Source organism: Siniperca chuatsi, linkage group LG18 (genome assembly GCF_020085105.1).
Source record: "Siniperca chuatsi isolate FFG_IHB_CAS linkage group LG18, ASM2008510v1, whole genome shotgun sequence".
Classification (NCBI taxonomy): Eukaryota; Metazoa; Chordata; class Actinopteri; order Centrarchiformes; family Sinipercidae; genus Siniperca; species Siniperca chuatsi.
Window position 1 is genome coordinate 14376139 of NC_058059.1, and position 23517 is coordinate 14399655.

General features: G+C 38.5%; 1 protein-coding gene across 3 annotated transcripts in view; it reads left to right on the plus strand.

Annotated features, from left to right (window-relative positions):
- The window catches only part of rai14 (retinoic acid induced 14), a 43956-nt gene extending 21381 nt beyond the window's left edge, over window positions 1-22575 (plus strand). For 2 of the 3 annotated variants that reach the window (XM_044175215.1, XM_044175216.1), the window contains 19 exons: window positions 3216-3346; window positions 4964-5058; window positions 5371-5435; window positions 7526-7583; window positions 8272-8342; window positions 11918-12024; window positions 12169-12353; window positions 12598-12644; window positions 13079-13165; window positions 13598-13672; window positions 14247-14384; window positions 14946-15047; window positions 16660-17385; window positions 18023-18519; window positions 18996-19164; window positions 19255-19422; window positions 19554-19712; window positions 19859-19924; window positions 20529-22575. In XM_044175215.1, the coding sequence (XP_044031150.1) occupies window positions 3216-3346; window positions 4964-5058; window positions 5371-5435; window positions 7526-7583; window positions 8272-8342; window positions 11918-12024; window positions 12169-12353; window positions 12598-12644; window positions 13079-13165; window positions 13598-13672; window positions 14247-14384; window positions 14946-15047; window positions 16660-17385; window positions 18023-18519; window positions 18996-19164; window positions 19255-19422; window positions 19554-19712; window positions 19859-19924; window positions 20529-20615 (3033 nt within the window). In that variant the 3' untranslated portion in view covers window positions 20616-22575. The remainder of the gene's footprint in view (window positions 1-3215; window positions 3347-4963; window positions 5059-5370; window positions 5436-7525; window positions 7584-8271; window positions 8343-11917; window positions 12025-12168; window positions 12354-12597; window positions 12645-13078; window positions 13166-13597; window positions 13673-14246; window positions 14385-14945; window positions 15048-16659; window positions 17386-18022; window positions 18520-18995; window positions 19165-19254; window positions 19423-19553; window positions 19713-19858; window positions 19925-20528) is intronic. The other variant, XM_044175217.1, reaches the window with a different exon arrangement.
- Window positions 22576-23517: the final 942 nt, after the last annotated feature.

Here is a 23517-nt window from a genome sequence, read left to right on the forward strand (position 1 = left end):
GTACTTGGTACTGTGTTAAATAACATAAACAAACCACCCTCGAAGTTCCTTTTACATTCTCTTTGAAGATTTTGGCTGAGGTACATCCATATGTATGGACATATTTCTTTCCATTTTCTTTAGTTATGCCTCAGTTATAGTAGTGTATATTAATCTTTTTGTTTTCAGTTCCTCTACCATCTCTCAAGTAAACCTATTTTTAGTATTTGATTGCCTCGGTGCCCTGCACTCTGATTGAACAACACATGACTGTCTGTATGAAAATCATGAGACTTTTCATACCAGCATACTTGGAGGCAAATCCAGCCCACCTCTATGAAAACAAGGAATACTAACCACTACACCATATGGGATGTTGCCTTTTTATAGCTTCAGCTATCTCCTGCTGTGTCTTGTTTCACTGCACAACAATCATAGTGACAGACAGATGCATGTTCTCAGACTTCTCTGTTCCACTTTCACTTACCCCCTAACAACCACAGTACCTTTGTGAATGTTTTGCACCAGACCACAGGGTTTCCCCCAGGAAATAGTTTAGCAGAGGTGGTAAGCCACCGAGGTCCTGATTCATCTCATCTAATGATCTGTTCTGTTAGTAGATGACAGTCTAAACATTTGCCATATTCATAAAAACAAAAATGGCATTTGCTGTTTGAAATACCTCCTCTGCTCTTTTTCCCTTGAGGTCAGGGTTTTATTTCATGAAATTGTATTGATTTTTTTTTTTTTTTTTTGATGATTGATGTTTGCAGAGGTGGTCAGCATGTTAGGCAAGGTGGCCCACCAACGCTATAAAATGTAAAACTCAAGTGCATGATCACAGTTATGTGTTGTTGTCAGACGTGCCTATATGCACAATTGTGTGTGTGTGTGTTTTTTTGTTTGTTTTTTTGTTTTGTTTTTTTTGTTCTTTTTTTTAAGGATAAGAGTATGGTGGGTCCTCAACGAACTGCAACTTAAAGGTGCCCTGTGAAGCTAAAGTTATGCTTTCATTTAGTGTTTCTCAACATAACACATTGTGTGTCCTTGAGGCCTAACAAACGTGTTGAATGTATATTCTTCCACATTCCAATATTTACAATTGTGCAGTGCTTCAATCCATGTTTGCTAGCTTGCAGTTTTCTTCCTTGCCTTTGTTGGTGCATTGCTTCGCTTAGTTGCACATTACCGCCACCAGTCACTCAGTGGAATAGCATGAAACCGGTGGCATGAATGTGTATCACGTTGCCTGCATGCTTGGGCACATGTACGTGCATCCTTGTGCGTGTGCAAGATACAAACAAAACTGGGACTCACTAGTGAACAAGCAAATTAAGAAAACATCACTTTGACAACACGTTGCATGTAGAAAAAAACACTGCAAATTGAGACACTGTCACAAATTTGACAAAAATTACAGTATGGACTGTAAATACAGAAACGCTGTAAGTCGTCACAACAGAGCAGAAGTTTCTGGGGAATACTGATGAACACGCTAGTAATTGGTGAAGGGCTAATACTAGGTGTATTGCCAGTATCTCTAGTATATAGGAATTGTCCAGTCGGAATGTTAAAACTCAGATGAACTCGCATCGTTAGCAGATTTTCCAACACCACTGACAAGTGGTTAAATTCTCATATCCTAGTTTGTTCGTCAGTTTTCTGTAATGAATATGCTGAAATTCTTACCGCTGTACATGTGTTATAAAGAAGGTTTTCCCTGATCCTGCATTTATTTTGTAGTAACTCTGAACTGGTCTTGGATATTTCTGGAAATACTCCGTGAAGTCTGCCCATCACTGCTCATCATAGACTTGGTAGGGCACCTGGTAGATTCACATATCTTTTTCACAAGTCTCTGTCAGCGTGTTTTTATATCCAATCTGTTATTTCCAGTCTGTCAGAGAACTTTCTCGTTTTACACTGCCTCCTAAATAGTATCTCTTGCTTTGGTGCTTTGAAGCCTGGATCAGAAGGAGTGTGGGTATTCTTTTACAACAATTTTCCAGAGCTCCTTGTCAGAAAACCAAAAAATGTTTCTCCGCTCTCAGTCATCTTGGACTTTATTTTCAGTTTTCAAAACACCAAAAATGTAGTATTTCTCATTTCCCCACTGGTCCACATTAATGACTCTGTGGCTTAGGCTGCAGAGTTCAGTGGTCATCCTAGCTGTTTCAGTGACAGAAGGGGTTTTTATAGCCCTGCATTTTTCCACCAGCTGTGCAAAATGTATTGCAGTGATTGCAATCTGGGTGTTTGCCACAGAGGCTATTTACACCATGTATCGCCATGTTGGCTTAATGCTCTCTTAAAATAGGGTACAGTTTGCCACCACAAGTATTTATGGAGTCAGAGAGTTCACCCCCTTAACACGTGTAGGTCAGTAGGCTATCAGGTCAAGATCTAATACTGTGCTGCATCCTAATATGCACAGGTGGCTGCAGGAAGAACTGACTAATGAACTTGTGCTGCCAACATGTTTGGGGTGCATGGGTTCAGTTCTCCACTTTACTCTGCTATCAGGTTAAGGCAAGGCATTTACAACATGCTCCTTTTCTTTAAACACATTTTTAAATCTGTCTTTAATATAATAAGTTTTCCTTCATTTGAGCAGTTATACTGTATGTTAATGGCCTGGCTACTTCTTTCCTAGTTTGATATTCCTGATTTTGGTTTATTACAGTTTGTGAGTCCATTGTCCATTTTTATATAGTTATTGTAGATTAAAATTGTTTTAGAGTGTTGTTTTTGGCCAGAGGTAAACGCTGTAGCGGACATCTCCTAAAGCTCAATGTGCTGTATTTTGTGCCCTCAGACTGCAGTGTAGCAAGACTCTCTGTATGAGATCATGCTTGAAGCTTTCCAATAGCTGACTTCTCTCTATCTGAACAGCCTGTCAGTGATACAAATGTGGGGCCATTTCGTTTGTGTATGTGTGTGTGTCAGTGTGTGTGCCCACATTGGATGCTGCTTATGTGTGTGTGTTCTCACATATGGACACAAATGTTTTGTATGGGCCATAGCAGAGCCAAAAAAACATTTTCTCCCTTTGAGAAACATTACTCACATTAAAGGCATCTCATTCGTTTTGGCCGCAGAGTAAGATTTGATAATGTGTGTGTCAATGTCTAATGAAGTACGTCATTGTTAGGAATGTATACATTAGAGACTTCTCTTACCTCATCTCTCTTATTTTCTCTGTCCTTCTCCCCTTTTTTACAAATCATCCCCTATAGGTCAATGAGTGGAACAAAAACGACGAGCGCCTGCTTGCTGCGGTGGAGCATGGCGAGGTGGAGAAGGTGGCATCACTTCTTGCCAAGAAAGGTGCCAGCGCTGCAAAGCTGGACAGCGAGGGCAAATCGGCGTAAGCATTCTTACTATTATCTACAAAAGAATAAAGTTAAAATGGCAGATTGGTACAGATTTAGCAATCAAGGAAATGTACTTTTTAGCAAATGTTTGTGCGGTATATTGATTTATATATTTCATATTTCTGTAATCAGTGCATGAATCCCAATAGACCCCAGTTTGCTCATGGGGACAGTAAAGTATATCAGAATCACAACATGCCTACAGCTAAAACTTAATCCTGCAGAGTAATTAATTGACAGAGACAATAGTCTGCAGTGACTTCTGTAGACTGTATGAGCTGGGGGAAGCAGCTTCAGTCACAAAATGTGCAAATCTGCAGTTTTTCTGCCTGGTTTAGTAATATCTGACAAGTAAATACAAATGCAGCTACATAGGCACTACCTGGAACTTAGCTCACACTTTAACAACAAAGATGTGATAAGAAATGACTGTGGTAAAATAAAAGTGTGTGTATTACATTTCAGGAAACATTATCCAGTTTTGGTGATTTTTGTGTTTTCCTTTCAGTTCAAGGGTTTCATATATATATATATATATATATATATATATATATATATATATATATATATATATATATATATATATATATATATATATATATATATATATATATATATATATATATATATATATATATATATATATATATATATATATATATATATAGAGCATACGCTCAAATTCTCAAGTCTTGGGCTTATGTAACTGCTTTCACGCTCCACAGCACAATGTTAAAAATGAATGGCCAGTCTAAAAATGTGGCTGTTTTTCTTAGTTCCTGAAAGGTTGACATTTCTCGACCACTCATTCAGCCTCTCTGGCATTCAGTGATTTGAAAGCCAGTTCATTTCTGCAGAGCTCGTTGCCATCGGTTGAGATTGTTGATAACACAGAGGCTCAGTGTTAATATTTGACCTCTATCTTTTTCTGAAACACAACACCCGCTGACCTCAATGTGTTAAGCAGCTCACGCAGAGCCAGGACCATCAAAACACAGGAACAAATGCAAGGAGAAATGAATGTGCAGATTCTCACATGCTGAAACAAACACACAGGGTTTTTTGTTCCACCAGTAGTTCACATCCTTGACCTTTTTCTGTGTGTGTGTGTGTGTGTGTGTGACTAGAACACAGAAACACACATGCAGATGCACACTCACAGCCTTTGTAAATCACGATGAATGTGGTGGTTTGGGATCTCAACGCACCCAATCTTTTCAGGATGCACAAAGGAGGAGTCTACAGTATCTCTATGGTGATAAAACCTGATTAAAAGGCATGTAGGCATAGCTGTTTGCGTGAGTGTGTATCCTACACACACACCAAGGGAAGGCTGGGTATGTGTAGTGTTTTTTTCATTCTGCTCGCTGAGCTGGAAAGTGGTTGTATTGATAGCCCACTGCACACTTAGGCACAAACAGACAATGTAAAGTGTAAAAACTATAAGTCGTGGTTTTGATTTCCCATGTCATGAGATCTTTAATGTTACTCTGAAAACTAGCAAAGACAGAGTAGTAGTAAAATAGCTGTGTTTCAAACATCTCTGTTGTTGTGATTTACTGACAATTACTGCGTTTCTAATTTGTTCTTTGTGTTGGGTTTGTGTATAGTCTTCATGTGGCAGCTGCACGCGGTCAGACAGACTGCCTATCTGTCATCCTGGCCCATGGCCATGGAGCTGACATGTCTATCACTGATGCTGCAGGTATGTACTGTAGTTATATTCAGTAGTGATAGAACATGTGGGAGTTGTTTAGAATCTTCTGTATTTCTACAAAAATGTGATATTTTTTCTGAATAAATACTGTAAATAGAAAAGTATAATGTTGTTGTGTCACTTGTTTAATTGGGAGATTGTTATCTGGTTTTGGCACTTGATAAAGGTCTGGTAATATTTGAGGTCAAATTTATACAGAAAATTCAAAGGAACTTAACCTTTTTCATTTTATACAATTTGTCATTAAATTCTTTGGCCTAATGAAGATCTTAACTAAGCCCTTTCTTGATTTATGTTCAGGTTTTAATCCGTTACACCTGGCTGTCAAAAACAATCACATCGAGTGCTGTAAAAAGCTAATTCAGGTAAGGTGGATAAAGTAAATGAGGCTTTTGTGAGTAACAAATTGGGATTTGTATCTCTAAAATTGCTATGTCACATTTAATGCACTTGCTGCAGTCTATTAATCCATGTATTTTGCACACAATAGGATCCCACAGTGATAAGCCACTACATGGTATTTTATTTAAAGTAATGGCTATATAGTATTTTAGGTTCAGTGAAATGTTTTCAAGATGTGTTGTACAACAAAAAGCACAATAAATATGGAAGTAAGAATGTTTTAATGGCAGAGCATCTAGTCACCCAGCAGGGCTTCTTTTTGGACGCATTACTTGGTGTAGCAAATAAGGAATGTGTGAAAGCAGGAGCATGAACCGTATGAAACCTACTCTGTGAATAGTCTCACTATTCTGTTAAGATGTCTGAAACCAGACAGTTTCACTGCTTATTTTCTTCAGTCTGCTGATTGTGTGTGTGTGTGTGTGTGTGTGTGTGTGTGTGTGTGTGTGTGTGCGCGCAGGTCAGCAGATCTCAGCAGGAGACACACAGGCACACAGACACACACACTCTTCCTGCTCTGATCTGCTGACCTAACAATCCCATGACAATCTGCAGTATCTCAGCAACACACACCTGCCTGTTCAGACATCCATGCAAGTCTACTGGTACACACAGTGAAATTTTAAAGCTCTAAACACCTCCGTTTGTGTCCCAAACTGCGTCCTACTCTTGCAAACTCCTACCACTAGCAACAAATAATGGTATTATTCCTAAAGTTTGAGAAAGAAGAAGAAAAGAACAAAAAACATGTGAATGCAGTAATATATTGTTTGCTGCTAATGTATCATCTATATAAAACACCACTGTCAAATAGATTTTGGTGTTAGTTCCTCAGAAAATAAACTCCTCTAACATTACCGCTGATACTCAAGCCACTGCAGCCACAAGGCTTTTTGAGAATTATTTGGACACATTTTGAGGCATAGTCACGCACATTCTCTGAAAAGTTTTGAGTCATTTAGGGAAAATCCACTAAATTGGCAGTAGACATGGCAGGGAGACTAAATATAATCACAGCAGTTCGTTACATAACAAGCCCTGAAATGTATCAGAATCAGAATCAGAAATACTTTATTGATCCCCGTAGGGAAACTCTTTGTTACAGTAGCTCATCTTTACGTCAGTGCACACAGGAGAAAGTACTAGAAAACGATATGATACACTATAAACACTATAAAACAAGTCAGAAATAAATTAAGTATCATGTCGGTATAAGTATAAGATAAACTAAGTGTCGAGTACCAAGTGGGTTTACTGGTTGATGATAAAAGTACAGTCTAAAATACAATGTAACTAATTATGTAATAAATAATATTAATAAGCGGAGGTGCATGTACTGTCGAAGAGTAATTGAGGTATATAGTATCAGTAGCAATAAATAAGAAAAAACTAACAAGGGAAAACTAATATTGCACGGAAGTAGTACTGAGAATATTGCACAATTATTATTAATTATGGCGGAGATGTAATGCTCAATGTCCAGTTTAGTGACCTAGGGTCAAACAGACTAATCCTTAGAGGGAGGAGTTAAATAGTTTGGTGGCCACAGGCAGGAATGACTTCCTGTGGCGCTCTGTGGTGCTTTTTGGTGGGATGAGTCTTCCGCTGAAGGTGCTCCTTTGCTTGACCAGCACGTCATGGAGCGGGTGGGAGACACTGTCCAAGATGGCATGTAGTTTGGCCAGCGTCCTCCTCTCTGACACCACCGCCAGAGAGTCCAGCTCCACCCCCACAATGTCACTGGCCTTGCGGATCAGTTTATTGAGTCTGTTGGCGTCCGCTACCTTTAGCCTGCTGCCCCAGCATGCAACAGCATAAAGGATAGCACTGGCCACCACAGACTCATAGAACATCCTCAGCATGGTCCGGCAGATGTTGAAGGACCTCAGCCTCCTCAGAAAATAGAGGCGGCTCTAGCCCTTCCTGTAAACAGCCTGAGTGTTCTTGGTCCAGTCCAGTTTGTTATCTGTATTGACAATCTATTTACCAATGGAACCTTCCTTTCATAATCATTCATATTTCGTGTGTGATATGTGGCTTGTTTCCCCTCCAGAGTAAATGCCCTATCGATGCTGTAGACAGCTCAGGAAAGGCTGCTCTGCATCATGCTGGTAAGTGTCTCTGTGAGAGTTAATCAAACAAAAGTGCTTTTATTGAAGATTAGTCTGCTTAGACAAGGACGTGGGAAAATATCTTGCGAGATCAAGTTTAAGCTCTAATTTCTTTTGGATGAAACCATCTACCACATTTGGAAATGAATTGATTAAACGTGTTTTCAGCCCAGTTTGTTTCAGTCAAAAGTTCCCATAATACTCTTGCAGGTTTTCATTCAAACCAAACACTACACTGTCTCTGAGTGATGAGAAGATTCTCATAGACTTCATCATTGCTTATTTTTTCATGAGGCTGCCACTTTCTGTCTCTTAAAAATAATGTCTGCCGACATTGAATATGACAAATCTCTTTTGAGCTTCTTTTCAGTTTGTGTTACAATGCTGATGTTAGTTGACACGGCTGTTTAGGTAAATTTTTATCAATGTTGCCCTTTTAAAGAAGAGGAAATGGCTTATTAGTGTCATACTACAGTATAGCTACCATAAGCCTGCCTATGCTTTTAATGAAAAGGAAAGTAGACAGTTTAACTCATTTTAATTTTTGATTAATTTGTTTTTTTTTGGAAATCAGAGAGGGAGACAGAGGAGAGAAATGTCTTGCTAAATTCAAACCTGGACCACACTGATGATCTCTGGACACCTGTGTGCTTCTTTTCATTGTCTGACTGTTTAATTTTATCCTCAGCTGCCAGCGGGAACATCCAGACTGTCCAACTGCTGTGTGAACTCAAAAGTCCCATCAACCAGAAAGATGCAGTATGTATTTTCATTATTACTTCCACTCTTTCTTTCCCAGACTTATTTTTCCTGGCAGAATTGTAACGGCCTCTGAAACAGAATAAAGACCACAGAAATGCTCCATTCAGTCTCATTCATATCACTTTCCACTGCGGAATTTCCAGAGGAATTTGTTCAAGGAAGGGTAATCACTGTTTGTATTCTTTGGATTCTCTTTAAGATTTACCTGTCTATTGTTCCTGTGTTTGCAGCAGGATGCTTTCTGTATTTATCTGCTGTCAGATATCTTATTTCCCTAATTATAGTTTTGTCTGCATCTCTTTTTAAGTTTGTTAAGAAAGCAGATGTAAATCAATATTGTTTAAAAACTTAAATTAACTGCAGTTGTCTCTCACAGCTGTAAATCTACAAGATGAAGGATCCCCATTAACTGACATTTCCTGTCGTTTGCCTTTCTTTCTTTAAAGATTGATTAATATTGTACATTGTGTGTGTGCATGTATGTGAGTTAGCGGGTCAGTGTACTGTGGGAACTCAAGCCGCAGACATGTGGTCTCCATTGCAGTGATGCTCCATGCCTGTGGTATTTACCCAACTGTGTGTGAGCATGATAGAGTGAGTGAATGTGTGTGTGTGTGTGTGTGTGTGTGTGTGTGTGTGTGTGTGTGTGTGTAAGAAAAAAAAGCAAGTGAGAGAAAAGAAATGGATAAGAGAATGTGTTACCCATTTATTTCCCTTTTTATTGTCACGCCACAGCTGGCCTGTTGGAGATAAACACACACTGTCACTCACACACACACACACACACACACACACACACACACACACACACACACGTGGTCTCTTAGGCTACATGTAAAGATGTTATGTTATTTCTAATTAAAATTTATTGTTGCCTCATGCTTGTTTAAGCCTGTGACAAGTTGTATGTTGTGGCTTTTGAAACTGGTTCTTGCTACCACTTTGTACCAGTGGCTCTAAGGATTTTAAAGCTAAAGTATAGGGTTTATGAAATACTGTTACTATTGGAGTGGGCCCAACCAGACATTTTAGGGTTTTTTTTCTTTGGCATTTACATGTGGTCTCAAAATGTCTTCCTAATCAATCCAAAATATTTTAAGCAAAATGTTTGCATTGTCTGCGCTTTTAGGAAACTTTAATCAGCATGGGCAAATCTACAAAATTTAGATTTACATGTTTTCCACACAGGTTTTATAGATGAGAGACAACAAACCATGTTGTTGTAGCTGTTTTCTGTGGACAGGAAGAGTGTGATGTCATTTTCATCAAACATCATTGACATTTCCAGCCATAATCATCTGAAAGTGTGTTTTTGTGTGTGTGTGTGTGTGTGTGTGTGTGTGTGTGAGAGAGATCTGAGCAGTTATGTCTGCTGTTAGTGAACATAAAAGACTGAGAACCACAAAGTCGTCTGGAACATATTGCTGTTTCTGTGCTGAGCAGAACATACCGGCTTATAGCCTCAGGCATACATCATGGCTATAACAAATATCTATACCTGATCTATACTTGACTTAAATAAACACACAGCAATATAGAAAGAAACAGCGGAACATCTGCCAGGTCTTACATGTGTCGGACAAAGAATGTTTATAAAAAGTCAAGTAAATGTAAACTTCAGTTCTGCTCAGAGACAGTGGTGCTGTGTAGAAGAAAAGCTTCCTTATGTTTTCAGTTTGAAAGAAATATATTTCTCCATTACTTAAAAAAATATATATGTATATCAGCCTCGATGATTTATCTGTCTAGCTCTGTTATAGAGTTTTGAATAAATTATTGCAATATAACAGAATTTAAAAAGTCTGAAAATACAACCATTTAAACTGCTGAAAATGTGATAAGGTATTATGTGAGCTTGTAGTATACAGTGAAAGCACTAAATTCTGCTAATCAAAATGTTAGCTGTCATGCTAACTTAGCAGTTTACCAGGAAGTAGCCGGTGAGTGCATTAATTACTTGCAAGACAGGATAGGAAAGAGGGAAAAAATGTTTCTGCTACGCAAAATTATACATTTTTCAGACTGGGACTTTTTTCCAATATTTTATTTTGTGTGGATAGTTTTACCTTGTCATGCCTCTAAAATTATTTAAATTCACTGTCATCCAACTTCAACACGGTAAATTATATATCTACTTTTAGAAACATTTTTATTGCACTCCTGCAACAACAACAAGGTGAAACAACATCACAAACTTAATACTAGAAGCTCTGTTATGTTTGCTAAAGTTTGACCATGAAGATCCAGTGGTTCATATAATAAAAGACAATTATTTTCTCACAAGTTGCAGTTTTTGTTTGGGTGGCAATTTTGATAATAATTGTCCCATTAGGGAGTGTTTGAAGCTTTAAATAGGGGCGTGTTTGTGTGTGTTTGCCTTGATTGACAGGCCTTTCAAGTTATCACACTTAGCTGTGATGGTTGCTTGCTCCACTTCAGCTCTGCCCAGGCTTTACCTCGTTGCCCAAATTTGGTATTCTGGCTTTAAACTGACAAAATGGCAGCAAGTTTTAAACGTAACTCTAATAGCATAGACAAATAAACATTTTATATACCTGTGCTCTCACATTCATCCACACAGACACTGAATCTATTACCTGAGGCAAACAAATGGTTTCTGTCTTTTAGATTCCAGAGAAGAAACAGTTTAGTAGAAACACAGACTGAGCAGAGCAGACGCAGGGCTGTTAAAGTCTTTAGCAGAACTCAGAGGAACCCACAACATAGTTTTGTTTTCTGTGGCATGTGGAAGCAGCAGCCTTGTAATATAAAACATAAAGCTATGCTGACACACTTTACTGTTTCTGTTTACTGACATTCTTTTGCTTTTTTCCAGTTAGACATGGCTTCAGATTTTATATATATACATTTTTTTTTTTTTTTTTTTTTTTTTTTTTTTTTTAACTTTGTTTCACTTTTGACATCAGCGACCTGTGGAAATGTCTATTTGTACAGTTTAATATTGAGTTACTTATCTGTTGTCTTTGTTTTTCTTGTGTTGATTTACTGTGTTTATAAACTATGCATTTAAAGTCCACTCTTAATTCATTTATTGACATGCATATTATTTCATAATGTCATCTTAGTGAAGATGATGTAGCCTTCTAGGCAGCAGCTCCCTTTAGGCTCCACAAGCCCAGCCAATCAAATGTTTAGGTTAGATTCAGGTCATAGATGGTTAAGGTTAGGTTAAATGTCATGCTTGGGGTTAGGATCTGTCAGTCCTGGTGAAAAATGTGGGATGTCTACATTGCATGAAATAATGCTGAAGTTGCAACAAACTACTGAGCCAGCCCTTCATTTAGAACTGTAAATATATCATTTTGGGTATTTTTCCCAAAATCTCTTGACTTTTCTGTTTTTCTGCTGGGAAATTCATTTAGGAGACATTCACTCCTTTTCCACATGGATCTGAGATTTCTTTCACTACACAGACATTCACCATACTTGTCTAGGCCAACATCCTGATGTCACTCCAGATAAGTTATGTAGGAGTGTGTTATGTTGGCTTGTGGCCTTCATAGGATGATTTCAGTCATATCTAATGTTTATAATGTCTTTTTGTCCCAAAGGATGGGCTCACCCCATTGTTGTTGTCAGCCAAACACGCTCATGCTGAAGTATGCAGCACTTTGCTGGACTGCGGTGCTGAAGTCAACGCTTCTGACAACAGTGGCAGGTACAAACACAGTCAAGACACATGCGGAAAATTCAGAAAGGACACGTGTTAACAGTACTGATGACTGATTAAAGACACGTGTGTTCTGTGATGATGGATAGATGTTACATTGGTGATCAATATTTGTACTTTTCTGTGTTGCAGGACAGCCTTGATGCTGGCCAGCGAGTCCAACGCTGTTTCTGTTGTTGAAATCTTGGTTCAGCGAGGAGCAGATCTGTCTGCTGTAGATTCACAAGGCCATGATGTTGCACAGCACGCCAAGCTGTCGGGCAACTCTGAGGTCAAAGCTGTCCTCACTGCTGCCCTGAACAGACAACAGGCCTCAGGTAAGAGTTATGCAAAGACACACACACACACACACACACACACACACACACACACAGGTGTGCCTCTGTGTGGTAGAGATTCGTACTGCTCTGGTTTCAACACAAAGTCAACACTGCCATCTGGAGGAGTTCTCTCGTTAGTATTACTTTTCTTTACATGTTTGGTGAAAGCTGTTCTCTGTGAATGAGATATGTTACCTGTAGTAGAAAAATGTAAAATAATGCTTCCTGTCTCCTTTGACAGATACAAAGTCTCCTTTGACAGATACAAAGTCTCCTAGAAGTCCTCAGGTAAGACACCAGTCTCGTTCAATACTTTTCTTTAGAGGTCCTCACAAATAGGCAATCAAAGATACTAAGACACCTGAACTTAACACAACCAATCAACTATTAATTACTGTGAATGAGCCTAAATTAGTTTTTAGAACTACTATATGATTCATAGTGAATTAGAGCTAAAAATGATGAACAAATTCCAAATTTTGACTAATTTCTGTTGTGTAGCTTCACCTCATGGACAGTTTAGTGTCAGCTTTTCTAATGTGTCAATATCAAATTTCTCAGCTTTCTGAAAAATCTTTTAGTTACTATTTTTGGAAAACAAAACTTAAGTCTTACTTTAGCACTCATTGATCGACTCTCCTTTACTAACCAGCACTGAATCCCACCTTTCTTTTTCTCTTTTCGTTGCCTTTCTTCTTCTGTCTCTTTTGCTGGCTCCTCAGCATGATCAAGTAGCTAAGCTAAGTGATGAACGGATCACAACTCCCAAAAAACGAAAAGCACCTCCACCTCCTATTAGTCCACTGCAGGTAAATGCATGTCTCTGTGTGTTTGTCTGCTTGTATCAGTATGCCACTCTTTATATTAATGCATTTCTGAAGTATATTCATAAAATGAGCAGTCAGACCTGTATGTGTCTGGTCTGTGAGTGTTTGCCTGTTTACATATTATCTGTTATTGTTCTCTCTGTCAGTCAGTCTTCATTTAAATCAGTCTTTTTGTTTTCCAGCGTTTATGATTTAAAAATGTACTTAATACAACATCTTTAATTGCTGTAACAAGACCAACATTTTGAATCCTAGTTCCTGGTGTTTCTATACCAACAGATTATAAACATAATGCACTCATTTGTTTTTAACACTGCTAAAAAAGTGTTTTTAAATCTAGATTTAGATTCAAATCATGACAAAGGTTTATCAGGAAAACAAATCCAAAAACTAATCAACTTAATCCTTCCTTAGAGCTCTGGACCCTCTTCTCCTTCAGACATTACCTCCACTGGCACCCCTGCATCCAACAAAAGAGACCTCTACAAGGTAATATAAAAACATCCAGATGTACAAAATTATCAAAATCAAAAGCTGAATAAATACAAAATGATTTAATGTATTTATACAAAATGTTCAATTAGTTTCAAACTTAAAGTAATGCCTTCAACCCTGTATCATTGGTAAAAAAAATAATGGGAGGAAAGAGACTCACAGGATCCATAGAAAAAATACAGCATATTATACATGGTAACTTCAATTTATATATGAAAAGGTTCACAAGAGCAATGAAAATGCGTAAATACACAATTAAGTATGATACATTTATAAGTAGGTTAACTCTAAATACACAGTCAGACAAGAGAATCAGACAAAAAATAATCTAAAAATAATAAAAGAGTACTGTGGTTAAGCGTTCCTGACCCTTAAAATATATAAATATAAAAATATGAATAATTAAAAAAAAACAGGTGGAAAGCAGCATTAACATTGTGGATGGTAAAGGTTTGTGCATCTCATGTGCCTTCAACCTTCCTACCCTTCTCACTTTTTACTCTCTTTATTCTTCTTGTCCATCTTTTGCTCGTCTCCCCTCCCACTCCTCCCCTTTCTCATTTCAAAGGAGGATGAAGTTAGAGGTATGGCACTGAAAGAGGAGGTTGACAAGCTCCATGAGGAGAGAAACATGTTGCTGGAGACTATCGAAGACCTGAAGCAGACGGTAGAGCAGACGGTGACTGTTCCTGAACAGGATACAAAGGTGATTAACGACTAAGCAACGCTATAGTGACATGTTTACATTACATATGAGCAGATCTGAGAACAGATGTGGAGACTAGAACAGAAGATTTGGGCTGAGTAAATGAGGTCAGACTTTTAGTTTGAAAAGTAGAGCATTAAAACAGTGTAGAGTACAGCACATGAATTAAATATAATTATTGGTGTATAAACATATTGAAAATTAATCATCTACCCATCCAACTAAAAATTGGATAAAGAGAATTCAAAAACTTGGGCTAAATATAGCCAGCCATTTTTACATAGTGGCTATTTTGACTTTTGATTCATTGGTAACTGTTTTGTATGTATCACAAGTTAACTAAAAGTCTTTCTGGTTTTTAAAATCAACACAGCTTTTCTAAGTTTAATGCTATACTCAACAGACAGCTGTGTACTTTTCACCTTGGGCATTCTTGAAGGAGGTCTAACCTAAGCTTTAGACGTGTCACAACTGGTTTTGTTTTTCAGGAGGTAGCTAGTGGTCCTTAACGTTGCTGTTATGTCTCTGTGTGCCTCTGCATGTGAATGTATGTGTTGACAGGTCGAGCACAGTGTTACAGCATCTGCAGCTCTGGTTTCTGCTCTGCAAGCCAAGATTAATGCTCTAGCTTTGGAGAACCAGCAACTTGCAAGCAAACTCAAGGTATGTAACCCATTCATTAATGCCCATGAGTTAAACCATAAACCAACGAACGAACATGTACAAGGTGAGGGCGCATTCTTCATGTGAGAGCTAAACTATAGCAAAAAAAAAAAGGCATTATAAAATTCACATAAGCCTTTTTTTGAAATTCATTTTTTATTTGGATGTGACAAGGCATATACAAATAATGTAGTTATTGTATAATAATAATAATAATAATAGCTAATTAAAATAATACATATAAATAACATTTTAAGAAAAAAGAAATACAAGCACAAAAATGAAAAAATAGGTTCACATTTTTTCAAGTCAGTCCATATGTACACTGAATGACTTATTGGTCACTGTAATCCTCCTGTCCATACTCGCCATGAAGAGATCCCCTTCTAATGCTATTTCAGTGTATGGGGACAGAATCCACAGTCCTCCTTCTTCTTCAAAGATAAAATGAGGCTTCAGCAGTCTAAGTTAGCCTAATCAACTGGGTATCTCCCAAATTAGTGATTTTAGTAAAAAAAAAAATTCCTACTCTCTTTAGCTGTGGCTCAGGAAGAACACACAGTCGAGGGAAAACTAAGAGGGAATTTTGAACTAAAAAGACGGTGAGTTTGGAAGAAGCCACTTTGTTTGACTAACTCAGACTGTTGAAGCTTCATATTATCTTTGGTTAAACTTTAGAATGCAGTTTACAAAGAATGAGAACTGTGGATTTTGTCCTCTGTCACTTATATTTGAATCACGTTTGGAAGGCATCTCTTCACAGCCAGTATGGACAGGAGGAACAATTACAGCGACTTAAAACGCTTCCAATGTACATATGGGCAGATGAGCATTGTTTTAAGGTGTGGACCTATCCGTTTAAGTGTCTCATGTATAATTCATAATTAAAATGCAACTAACAATTATTTTCATTATCAGTTAATCTGCAGATTATTTTTTAGATTAATTGATTAATCTTCTATAAAATGTCAGAAAATATCCAAAAATATTCGCTTTACTATCAAATACAACTAACATACATGTTTGCTTGAAAAATTACAAAAATCTAAATAGTTGGATACTAATTTTCTGTCAATCGATTTAATCGTTGCAGCTCTAAAAATGTGTAAAAAACAAAGACAAAATAAAATCAGAAACTTGGCTGTACCATGATGATATTCAATGTACCAAAAAATTCACATTAACAAATGATGGCCGTAAAGGTGTAATATACATGATCCAACTAATCTCACAAATGAACCCTAACCCATCATAAAAATACTGGAAATCAATTCAATTATCAATGGAAGCTATATTCAGATTGCCCTCCCTTTCCGACTTCTTTCTCATTTTTAATTGAAGTAAATTACTTTTTGCTAGTGCTGCAACAATTAGTTGATCGTCAGAAAATTTGTATTAGTTAGTAGCAACTGTTTTGACAATCGATTAATCCTTTTAAGTAATTTTTTAAGCAAAAATGCCAAACATTCTTTGTTTCAAGGCACCCGAATGTGCTGCTTCTCTTGGTCCGCTCCATGTAATGACAGAATACAAGCGGTCTGTGCTTTGTTAGTGAGATTTATTTTTTATGGGCCCTTTTTACTCTTCCTCCTTGCACCCTCTCACCTCACAGAAATATCCGTCCCTCCAAGGAGGTGAGGACCCGAAGGAGACCAGTCGTCCAAACAGCATGGCCTCCAACTCCTCCTTCCACTCCACCCAGGATGAGTTTGATTTACTGCCACAAGTCCCTTCCACCACCCAAGTGGAAAGGGAAGACAGTTCAGGTGTCAGACAGGAGGAAGAAGAGAGTGAAGTAGCGAGAGGAGGGAGCAAAGAGGAGATCAGACTGTTAAGACAGGCGCTAGAGGGCGTTCAAATAAAACTGCTAGAAACCAGGAAGGAAAACCGCTCACTTCAGGCCCAGCTGAAACCTGAGCAAGGCAGAGAAAGAGAGGAGTATGAATGCATGAGGGAGAAAGGAAGAGAGGAAGAGTTGATGGAGAGTCTAGCAGAGCTTCAGGCCAAGCTGACAGACATTCAGGAGAGATACCACCAAGCTGTGGAGGAGGTGGAGGAGCTGAGAGCGATGATGGGAAGGGGAGGAGGTGAGCTGATGGAGAAACAGGAGGTCCAGAGACGCGAGTCATCCGCACTTGAACATGAAGTAAAACTGCTGAAAGCCCAGCTCGTCCAATCGGGATCTGAGCAAGAGGAAGCAGCTCAACGAATCAGACAGCTGGAGGAGGCGCTGAGGAGTGTAGAGGAGGAGAGACTGAGTGTAAAGGAGAAAGAAGAGAGGACTGCACAGATTGAGGACCTGTACAAGGAGGCACAGGAGGAGATTAGGATGCTCCAGGTAGATTTGGGCTTCTTCTTCTCCTCTCTGAATTTCTGACTGAAAGGGGAACTCCAGATTTTACACATCGTCTGTTTGCAGGTCTTGGGGAGGGCTACTGCATACGTGACAAAAGTTGTATAAAACTTTCTGTGAATCCAGAGGGAGCTGTGCAAAGTCTGATAAATAAAGTGATGTCACTCTGCTTGAGACTAGCAGCTTGAGGCTACATTAGCCGCTACTAGCAAAACACACCTGCCGAACTGTTGATAGTCAAGTTGCTTTGTGGGTTATTTAGGCGCCAGGTTTTGACAATGAAGAAGACTGTGGAATAAAAAAGACAATATCTCTGGTTCTGCTGCATCGATTTTTATCCTTTTTTTTTAACTGTCCATCATGAATCTGACAGTGTTACAGGAGTGTAATGCTAAATCGGTGGAGTACTCTGAATGTGTAGAAGAGCGCAGATGAAATTGCTTCAGCGTCAATTTATCCCTATTCATTATCTTTCAGTTATTCTTTCACTCTTTTGGTCTACCTATTGTACCTCACTTTGTGAATTCAGTGACATATTTCCTACTTTTCCTCATTTTCATTTGTCATATATTTGCTTTTATTTCATTCATTCATCCTTCATTTATTCCTTCTTGTTGTTCAGGAGGCTCTGAGGGGCACAGTGCCAGTTGAAGCTGCAGCCAAAGACTTTGAAGAAATGAAGGCTGAACTAAACGAGGTAATTGCTGGGCTGCAGCGCCGCCTGCTGGAACTCTCGCACTCCTACAGTGAAACTAAGAGCCAGCTAAGTGCTGCACAGAAACAGCTGGCTGAGGCCCGAGCTGAAAGCAGCGCAGCCTCATCCCCCTCCTCAGAACAACAACAGCTGCAGCAACAACAGGTCCAGGTGCTAAACAGCAAGGTGGAGGAGCTGCAGACGTCACTAGCTGAGACGGAGAAGAAGTACTCTGCCGCTCAAGAGGAGATTTCAGCGCTGAGGCAGGAGGCAGAAGCTCAGGCACAGAGCTCTGTGGCCCTCACTGACCACACACAGGTGATGTCATCTCTGGGAAATGCCATCAAAGAGTTGGAAAGCCAGTCAGAAGCCCTGAAGGAGCAGTTACACCAGAAAGCCCTGCAGGTGGAGGCTCTTCAGAACAGGTGAGAAAGAAAAATGCGATGTCATGTTGTTGATAGATATAGATGTAGACTAGAGACTACAGCTGGATGCTGGTGTGGAGGTGGGGTTTATGATTGGGTATATGAGCAATTAGAGCAGTGGAGGAATGTAACTAAGTACATGTACGTAAATACTATGTTTATGTACAGTTTTGAGGTACTTTACTTGAGTATTTCCATTTTATGCTACTTTATACTTCTACTCCAGTACATATCAGAGGGATATATTGTACTTTTTACTCCATAACTTGTTTACAGTGTGTGGGGGGCTAAAAGGCGATTTTTATATGAAGATTGTTTGTCCTGTAGTGGACAGGCTGATCAAGTTGACCATGCATCAGAACTTTGTGGTCACTAGTCAAACTACTTTGTCAGCTTTAATAGTTGTCTTGTATGCTAGAAAAAATGTACTCCAATACTAGTTGTCACCATGTGGTTCTTGTCTCTTTCACAAAAAGGCTGACAGCAGAGAAAGATGTCACCCTAGATGATTCAGTCTCCCGTGTGGAGCATGAGACCACACGAGAGCAACTGGAGGGAGAGGTGAACCACCTGACGCAGCTCCTCCAGGGGGCACTCAGGAAGCAGGATGAGATGGCACTGGAGGCTGCTGATGCATGGCAGAAGGTGAGAGGAAAGATCAAAACAAGATTGTTCAAATGTTGACTATAAATAATCTTCCCGCATATAATTTACAACCCCTTATCCATCCATCAGGCACGGGAGAATCGTGCAGAGCGGGAAGCCCTGCAGGAGCTGGTGATGTCGAGGGAGAAGGAGAACCAGACGCTTACCTCCAGGCTGGCTGAGTCCCAGGATGCTGTGTGTCAACTCAAACAGTTGGTGGAGAATCATGTTGCCTCAGAGAGAGAGAAGAACAAGAGGGTCAGTAAGCATCTGGTAGCCGATGCAGAAGTACCATCACTATTGTAGTGACAAACTGAGACATTCATTTATTTAGTCTAATCAGGGCTTGTTTATTCTGTTATCATACCATTGTTTCATTAACCTCTCAGATAGATGACCTGTCACGGGAGGTGGGGAAGCTGAAGGATGCCTTAAACAGCCTATCACAGCTCTCCTACAGCTCTGGTTCTCCCTCCAAGAGACTGCAGCAAAGCCAGCAGCTGGAGACGATGCAGCAACAAATCAAACAACTACAGTCCCAGCTCGCTGTAAGATTTGTTCAACATAATTTTTGGATAGAACACAATAATTCCCCTTTTGAAACGCAAGAGTGTACTGTACTTTGAATACTTATATACATTTGTGATTCTTGAAGACCTTTAAAATGTGTATTTACCTCATGTTTTCTTTGTAGGAGTCCAAGAAGCAGCACAATGAGATAGTGTCAGTCTACAGGATGCACCTGCTCTATGCTGTCCAGGTAAATCCATCCATTAGTTTGCTCAAAGCTTGCAAGTTAACTTAAATTTTAAAAGGAATGGTTTGCCCAAATTATGAAAAAACAAACATTTTCTGACTTACTAGTTGTGTTATCTAGCCATGCAGATAGTTTTGGTTATATTTGCCATGGTTTTGATACATTCCCAATACAATGGAGGTGAATGGAATTGCGTTTGATGTGCTCAGAAGACCATTTCTTGGATAATTTCTTTGGTAGAAAGTTCATGTCTGTTAACGGTATTCAAATGGTTGCAAACTGCAATTTTACCGCTGGATGCCACTAAATCCTACATACTGGACCTTTTAAGTGTAATTTTACAATTCTATTCGCCTCCATTGTATTGTGGTGGCAGCAGAAATCTCAGACAGACATCTCAAAATCTGGACAAATCAACCCAAAAGTGTCTGTGTGGGTGGATACCACAAGATGTGAGAAAATGTTTATATTATATATATAATTTATATTTTATTTATATATATATTTTATATATATATATATATATATATATATATATATATATTTTTTTTAATTTATTTATTTATTTTTTTTTTTTTTTAACTGAACCTGTGCTGTGTGCCTTCAGGGTCAGATGGACGAAGATGTCCAGAAAGCCTTGAAGCAGATCCTGATGATGTGCAAAATGCCAAGCCAAGCCAAGGAGGCCTGCTGAGACACACTGGGTCTGGTTTCCCAAAAGCATGTCGGGGAACGAAACTGAAGTGAACTGCTGCTGTCAGCTGCATTCGTCGCCACATGTCCTCCATGTCTGAATTCACACGTTGCTTGTGCTGATTACAAGCAAGGCCAACACATGGTGCCTCTGGATAAACCTTGAGTATTTGTTAATGAGGAATAGGTTTACAATCATAGGTTCATTGCCATTTTGACTAAGATGTAAAGGTTGTCAATGTTACAATGGAAGATGTTTTTGGGACACACCAGCCCAGCATACAGATACTGTACATCAGCCAACTGACCATTCAAATGAATGGTATCCTCTGTGTACCAGCCAAACTTATATTCTCAGTATGTGCACACTAACACTACACTGTCAATGTGCACAAACCTTAAATCACATGCAGTTGGACAAGTGTGATAATGCAAACATACATGTACTCAGACATAAACATACATGTATGTGCGCACTAATCAGTCCAATGAAAACAGTGAGTTTGTCGTTTGTTCCTGTTACAATGTGTGCTTAGAGAAATAAAAGCCTCAGTTGGCGCTGCTGTTAATAGTATCTATTTTATGATACAACCGTGTTTTTACTTGTTGTCTAAATGTTTCATGGTTGTCAACATTTTCCTGATACCATCTAAATTATTTGTGCCCACTTAACAATGCATGTGACTTTGCCCAACGCCAGCCCAAAAATCACATAGAAATGTTTTTTGGCTGCACTTCTATGAGGAAAAAGCATGATACTGTTTGTATTGCTATTTTCCTATTAGCACAAAAATGTATTTTACTGAAATGTATTATCATGCCATGTTTTCTAAGTTACTGTACTTTAATGAAGAGGTTTGATAGCTGTGTTTTTGATGGCCTTGTTTTGTGTGTGTGTGTGTGTTTTGTGTGAATGAAATGCTTTTTCCCTTGAGTATAACAACGCACTATTTGGTCTAGTGACACCTGAATTAGTTTATTTTCCCATTATTATTCATACTTTACATATAATGTTTTGAATATAATTGTTTACTGTAATGAAAAAAACAAAAGATTTCACTTGTAACAAAAGCCCAACAGTATGGGCTCAATATTTTTGTCTTTTTGACTCAGAGGATAGTTGGGAGGTAAGCTTTTTAGTTCTTATATTTCCTCTCCTCTTGTCTACTCTTACACTTTGGTCTTTTGTTCTTACTTGAAAAGCATGCAAAATGTGTTTGCTGAAAGCAAATGGTTGAGTTTGTTGTCACATGCCTGTAATCAGACAGTTTTTTTCTGGCTCTGCAGTACTTTCAACTGAGAATTACTGTCAATAATCAGTATTTCTCAATTGTCATAGATGCCAATCTCACTAGGCTTCCTTGTACCATCTTATTAATTTATTTACATATACCAGGAATGTCTTTTATTCTGTCTTACTGTTTGTGATACTCCCATCTCTTTCAGTGTTTCTTCGTAGGTACGGATATACACTGTGCAATGTTTCAGATTACATTTCAAATGCAATTCTTTGAACAGGTCTTCTGAACTGTTTTCACATCACACTCCTTTGCCTTAGTACTGTACTAAGAGCCATAGTGAACAGTGTTTGAGATCATTAATACACTAACGCTGTTTAACTGTAGTCGGATGAAATTAATTTGTATCTGACTGGCTGACTGATTTAAGCTTATTTCTCACTCAGGAACTTTTTTACTGAACACAATTTACACCTGACTGAGATTTGTTCGACCCTGAGTAGAGCTTCTGCTTTATTTCATAGGTTGTAGAATATCATAAACAACTTCTCTCTCTTTCTCTCTAGGCCTTGACTGAAATGCTTTCTAACAAGAAAGGGAAAAGAAAGACATCTTTTCTGTTGGTTGTTTCTTCACTAATAGTCTTGTAATGACGATTTAAAAAAAAATGCTTGTTTGCCAACTGCTTTTTTGCCCCCATTAATAAATTTTCAAGATACTGAACCATTGTGTGTCTGTTTTTTTGTTTCCCATCTCTAAAATATCAAAATGTGTGAAAATGACCACATTATATTTGAAACTGTAATAGAATTTCAGCATAAAATGGGAAGTGATTGAATGAAATACGTATTTTATTGTGTCATGCGTACAGCTACAGTATGCCCAGACTGCACAGGTTTATAAGCCAGATTCAGAACGCCACATACATTTTCAAACACAACACTGCCTTCTTTTCCAGGCTGTAGAGACGTAGTTGGCAAACTTAAAAGACATCACACAATCTATTTTCCTACTGAATATTTTTTATATGCCAACCTCAATGGCCACAAAGAACAATGCCAGTTCTTTACTGTGCAACTAAAGATCTTTGGCTTCTAGATAAACAAGATATAACATATGATTCAGGGCTTTACGTCAGATGGAGATTAAATGTTCAGTATCATTAAACCTTTGCTAGCAAAGACAGAAGCTGTTCCTCTATTAGCCCAGAATGGGCCACAATGTTTCTTTCAATAGTTCATTCAAGAGTCATTGTAAAATTAAAAACATACTTATGTTCAAGTGTTTAGTGAAGTGCAAGAGCAGGAAAAGAAAGACTGAACAGGCGATAAATGACCACTAGATGGCAGCCTTTGCCAAAATTGGAGCTCTCACCTCTCAGCTCACACAATTTATCGATGGGTGACATATTAAAGGAAAAAACTGAATAAATTACATGAAATGAAATGAAACATAAGAAACGTAACGGTTTGATGAGTATGAAAATGATGTGAATTATTCACTATGGCCTTCACAGTCACCATTTTGCTACCTAATTGAATTACTATGGGATATTTGGGACAGACATGTTAGAGACAAACTCTCATCATCACAACACCAAATGAAGGAATATTGTTTTTAAGAACAGTGTGTCACTCCAGTAGAGTTACAGAGACTTGTAGGATC